Source organism: Monopterus albus, unplaced genomic scaffold (assembly GCF_001952655.1).
Source record: "Monopterus albus unplaced genomic scaffold, M_albus_1.0 scaffold282.1, whole genome shotgun sequence".
Lineage (NCBI taxonomy): Eukaryota > Metazoa > Chordata > Actinopteri > Synbranchiformes > Synbranchidae > Monopterus > Monopterus albus.
This window is the reverse complement of record NW_018128162.1, coordinates 520,214-526,140: the sequence shown is the minus strand read 5'-3', so window position 1 is coordinate 526,140 and position 5,927 is coordinate 520,214. Positions and strand designations below refer to the sequence as shown.

At 40.8% G+C, this 5,927-nt stretch overlaps 1 protein-coding gene across 1 annotated transcript in view; it reads right to left on the bottom strand.

The window, feature by feature from the left end:
• LOC109973173 (glutamine--fructose-6-phosphate aminotransferase [isomerizing] 2-like) overlaps positions 1-5,927 on the bottom strand; it is a gene marked incomplete at its 5' end in the record, with an annotated part of 20,381 nt that overhangs the window by 6,489 nt on the left and 7,965 nt on the right. The window contains 6 exons of the mRNA XM_020622569.1: positions 1,504-1,661; positions 1,901-2,021; positions 2,170-2,267; positions 2,765-2,860; positions 3,169-3,332; positions 3,572-3,680. Coding sequence (XP_020478225.1) covers positions 1,504-1,661; positions 1,901-2,021; positions 2,170-2,267; positions 2,765-2,860; positions 3,169-3,332; positions 3,572-3,680 — 746 coding nt within the window. The remainder of the gene's footprint in view (positions 1-1,503; positions 1,662-1,900; positions 2,022-2,169; positions 2,268-2,764; positions 2,861-3,168; positions 3,333-3,571; positions 3,681-5,927) is intronic.

Genomic DNA, 5,927 nt, shown 5'->3' with positions numbered 1-5,927 from the left:
GCAGTAAGTCAGACTTGTTTCCGGTGCATGTTGGACTCCGGCAGGGCTGCCCTTTGTCACCGGTTCTGTTCATTATTTTTATGGACAGAATTTCTAGGTGCAGCCAGGGGCCGGAGGGAGTCCAGTTTGGGGACCACAAGATCTCATTTCTGCTTTTTGCAGATGACTGTTGGCTCCATCAAACCAGGACCTCCAGCGTGCAATGGGGCAGTTTGCAGCCGAGTGTGAAGCGGCTGGGATGAGAATCAGCACCTCCAAGTCCAAGGCCATGGTTCTCAGTCGGACAAGGGTGGCTTGTTCCCTTCAGGTTGGTGGAGAGCTCCTGCCTCAAGTAGAGGAGTTTAAGTATCTTGGGGTCTTGTTCACGAGTGAGGGAAGGATGGAACGGGAGATTGACAGGTGGATCAGTGCAACTTCTGCAGTAATGCGGTTGATGTACCGGCCCATTGTGGTGAAGAAGTAGCTGAGCTGTAAGGCGAAGCTCTCGATTTACTGGTCGATCTACGTTCAGAGTCTCACCTATGATCATGAGCTTTGGGTCATGACCGAAAGGGCAAGATCCCCGGATACAGGCAGTCGAAATGAGCTTCCTCCGCAGGGAGGCCGGGTGCACCCTTAGAGATAGGGTGAGGAGCTCAGTCACCTGGGAGGAGCTCAGAGTAGAACCGCTGCTCCTCCATATCGAGAGGAGCCAGCTGAGGTGGCTTGGGCATCTGTTTCGGATGCCTCCTGGGCGCCTTCCTAGGGAGGTGTTCCAGGCAAGTCCCACCGGGAGGAGGCCCCGGGGAAGACTCAGGACATGCTGGAGGGACTATGGCCGAGGAACGCCCCAGCGTTCCCCGGAGGAGCTGGAGGAAGTGTCTGGAGAGAGGGAAGTCTGGGCATCTTTGCTTAGACTGCTGTCCCCGTGACCCGGGTCTGGATAAGCAGAGGAAAATGGATGGATGGATGTGTGCTGTGTGTAAATGGAAAGATTCTGGTGGCTTTCTATTGCTCCCCCACCCGCATACCCTCTTCCCTCACTGGCCAACACTTGCTATCACACCAGAACCACAAACATTCACACCCAGACAACCATCTGTTTGACCTGTTGCCCTCTGGCAGGCGCTACAGGTCTCTCAAAACCAGGACCACTAGATTTCTGAACAGATTTTTTTCTAAGGCCATTCATGCTCTCAATAATCTAAACAAATGACCGAATTTAACTAATAAGGCAGTAACACATCCTGTCTAATCATCTGAGAGAATCTGTGCAATAATTTTTATGCCATTCATTAGGCAAATAAGTTCCTCACTTTGGCACTGTTAAAGATGTGCATTTATTTTACATGTATATTTATTAGGTCTTGTGTGTTCATGTTTTTAGACATTGACAAGGAGTAGCACTCTCAATTTCATTGTATTTGAACAATACAATGACAAAGGTTTCTTTCATTCATACAGTTCCAGTAATATTTATCTTGGCCACTGTGTATTTTTAGCTGTATCTGAATCTTTCTGTACCTTGGTGCTAGCCACTCCTATCTCAGGCCCAGCATTGATGTGTACTCCGCAGTCTGTTTCTCTACAAATAGAACTGCCCACAGTGTTGGTTACACCAACTGTCAGAGCACTGTGCTCCTTGCAGTAGTGCAGTGCCATCAGAGTGTCTGCTGTCTCTCCTGTGGGAGTGGAGGGAATAAAAAGATGTTTACACAATGCAGAATAACAGCATGACAAAAAGTTGAAAAGAGGATGATATTGGCCGTGAGATTTCACTCAAGACCTACCGTAACAGTTTAAAGCAAGTCTTTCTTTAAAGCCATTTCCATGGTCAGAATTGTGTTAGAAACAAAAGAAGTGAAAAATATATGCACTGACAGCCTGTAACAGCAGGTCTGGATTTTTTGTGTGCTGTCACCTGACTGACTGATGAAGAAGCAAACGTCATCTCTGAAAACGGGCGTGTTGCGGTCCAGGAAGTCACTTGCCAGCTCCACCATGACAGGCAGCTCTGTGAGCTCCTCAAGGATTTGCCTGGTCTGTAAAGTAGATAAACAAAAGCAGCTCACCGTCACCAATCATCATCATTTTCTTCTTTACTACTCTTATCACAAAGAGTAATTTCATGTTTTGAGCTTTATTTTTATCATCATCACTATTACCCAAATTTTTTGTTTCTCAACTCACAGCAACTGCAGCGTGGAAGCTCGTACCACAGGCAATCATGATTAGCCGTCTGCATCGTTTGATTTCTTTCAGGTGGTCCTTCAGCCCACCGAGAACCACTGTGGAAACACAAGGCAAGACAGTTACATTACTTCAACCAGTATAATAATGATTTAATCAGGATACAACTTCATAGAATATATGATAGTTATCATTAATAGCTTCTGTTCACATTTACACAACTTTACCTACAGATGTTATCTTGCATGTATTATCTACAGTTTACAGGTAGACACCTACAGTATGGTTTTCATATTTGAGATAATTTGACATGTACATACTAGTAGTGGTTATTCTGTTATAAAGCTGGAAGATATGAAAAGACACAATACGGTGTTCCAGTAATGTGTAAATAAATGTTTTGGTTTCTGGTTACAATTTGTCTTTCAAAATTCCACATTGAAATAGATGATTATAAGATAGATAATGAACAAGCTGCAGATCCTGTGTGTATAGCCTGAATTAGTCCCTGCTGATACTGATTCAGTGGATCAGGGACTAGTGCAGGTGCCCTGCATAATTTAAATATTAAAAGTAGGACAGGGTAGAAGATCACCTGTGTTGGTGTCAAAACATATCCGGCCTCTCATAGTGTTGACTACCGACTCTGGCTGCTCAAAGATCTCCTTCTGCATGAAAGCATCAAAGTTACCTGCAAAAGGAGGAATATACATGCATCAGGGTATCTGGTAAATGAAAAAGGCTGAAACACCAATAGCAGTATTATGTTTTGACTTTGTTAGCCAGCAGAGGGCGAGCAAGTATACTAACAAGACTTGATCTGTAGGAGAGACTGTGTTGTTAGGACTCTTTATAAACTCTGATATCATATATGTTTAATCATTTACTTTTAAGCTATACTGGTTGAGGAAACCAAACAAACAAAAAAAAAAAATAAAGGCAATGAATTGCCCTCACATTCACCAGATGCCCAAACTGTGTTTCTGAACATTATTTGACCTTTCATGATCTGTTGCAGCTCCATCTGTAGGGTCTGGACTGCCCGCACCGGGTCCTCTCCAGCCTGCCGGTTCACCCTGTGGATGGAAAGTTCCCCTCCACGCACCACTGCGATGTCATTGTCCTCCAGGTACAACACCTTGTTTGTGTGTTCAATTATGGCACTGCGGTGTAGAAGGAAGATGGATAAACATGAGATATGATGATTATATCCACTAATGTGTTTATAAAACTTACAAAACCTGCTTTTTGTTTGAAATTATTTTTGCTGATTCTTACTTAATAAATATAGTAGCATTAAGAAAGGAGGAATTCAGTGACATTAATAAAATGACAAATGAGAATTCAATTAAACTGTCCCAAACTGGATTCACCACAAAATGCAGACTAACTGGTTTCTCACCTGGCATCAGAGGCAAAGTAATACTCCACTGCCTTGCCATCCCCCTCAGAGCTGGAGCAGTTGGGACGGTTATGGCTGTTCTTCTCCTGGACTACCTCCTTGAAGTGAGCTACAGGGTCAAAAGTCACAAGCCCAGGATGAGAGGTTGACTTCGAATGGCTTGGACAACTGAGATAATTCTTCCTCTCAACTTCCAGATGTAGTAAGGTTACTGCTTTGACAATGGCGCTGTTATATTGTGAAATTCAGATTTTTTTCATCCAACCAAAACAAAAGTATTATTATTATTATTGCTTTGTTTTAACAAATTAAGAATAAGTGAAAGTGTGTTTAATATTTGCAGTCTGATTTTTATTTAATTGTGTTGAATTTGTTAGTCACATTTTCAGCCATTAAAACAATACACCTGGCTTGGTTCCCTCTTGACCCTATAAACCACAAAACCCTGACTTGGACTTTGGACCATGTCTCAACTGAGCCATAAACAACTATAAATTTAAATGAGCAGATAAGAAAACGAAGATACAGTCCTATACATGGCAGAAACAAAACCAGCAGGCAGTTGCTAACAATCATTACACACTGAAGTCTCTGGCAACACATCAGGAAAAATGGCTCTCTTTTTTTTTTTTTTTTTTTAAGAATTTTTGAACAATAAATATCAGGACCACAAAATATCTTTTAGTACTTCCTGTTACCCTCGAGAATCATTTAGACTGAGTTAGTGTGGATGGCATACATCTGAGAAAATAGCTAAAGCATCAATACACTGAGAAAGTGAAGAGAAAATGCTCCCTTGATAGGAGACATGTTTAAAGCTACTGCACTGTATAAGGTGTAGTGTGTGAGGCCTCTCTAGGTTTGGAGGGCTGTAGTTAAGTTTGACTGTGAAATACTAGTTGGTGACTTTCTGTATGTCTTGCTGAATTAGTGTTACAATTACAATTGGTAATAACCCATTAAAAGAGAATTTTAACTATTTACTTTATTTCTACGTGAGGGTAAATGTGACTTGCAGTAAAGGAGAGTCATCCATAGTGACACACATACAGACAAATACAACAGTGTAATACTACAAAATACAAAAAGGCACATTGCTCCATATTCACATCATCGCTTTGGAAATTCAGTGTACAAGTGAAAATCATGATTTGTGCAACATCACTATGACCTAATCATGCAAATGATGGCTGCTGGGACAAAATAATTTTCATACCAGTTTGTTCTACACTTTGGGATGAGAAAAAAAAAAACAGAGGGGAGAAGCTGAAACTTGTTGTACGAGGGGTGTGTGTCGTCATTCAAAACGGAGCCAGATAAACACTGTCTAGTATACAGGGCTGCTAGGTCAGTCAACTTACTAGCCCACCTGACAATATGACTCAGAGAAGTCCTGCTTTTCAAAAATAAGAAACCAAACCATGATACCAAAGAAAAAGTCTTTCTGGTAAATTATTTTTCTAAATTCCATGAAAAGCTCAACAATGAATTGACTTTTAAAGCTGTCGCCTCTATAGCCAGAGCCTGAAATGGCTTATTCCCCTGTGTTATATACTTCAAAAATCATAAAAAAACATCACTAAGCCACACTGTTGCACTTTTTAACATGGGCACTACAGTTTATTTAGACCACCCTGCTGCTGTAAATACTCACTGCCGCCATATACTAGAGGCTGAAAATAGTCCCCAACAAATATTTACTTCAGTTTGCATTTGCTCGAAACTGCAGTGCCTGTCTGTTTTAGAAGACAGGCACTGCAGGGGGGAGCTAATATAGAACGAGTATATGAAATTAAATTTCTAGGTATCATAGTTGATGATAAATTCGCCGGGAAATCTCATATCAGATATGTTCAGCACAAAATAGCAAAAAACATATTGATATTGGCAAGGGTTAGATATTTTTTGGACGGGAAAGCACTACGCATTTTGTATTCTTCATTGATTTTACCATACTTAGAGTATGGCGTTGAAAACTGGGGAAATACATACAAAAGCTCACTTCAACCATTGTATATATTACAAAAAAGAGCGATAAGAATTGTGCATAAGATGGGGTATAGGGATCACACCAATGTAGCTTTCATACAGTCTAAATTGTTAAAATTTTTTGATTTAGTGGGATATAAGACTGCTGTGTTTATGTATAAAGCCAGGAACAATTTATTACCTGGTGGAATTCAAAAACTATTTAATGAAAGGGAAGGGGGATACAATTTAAGGGGTCAGTTAAATTTAAAAATTCATGCTATACGTACAACCAAAAAAAGATTTTGTATTTCCATAAGTGGGGTAAAACTATGGAATAATTTAAGTGTGGACATAAAAAATAGTAATAGAATTGACGAGTTCAAAC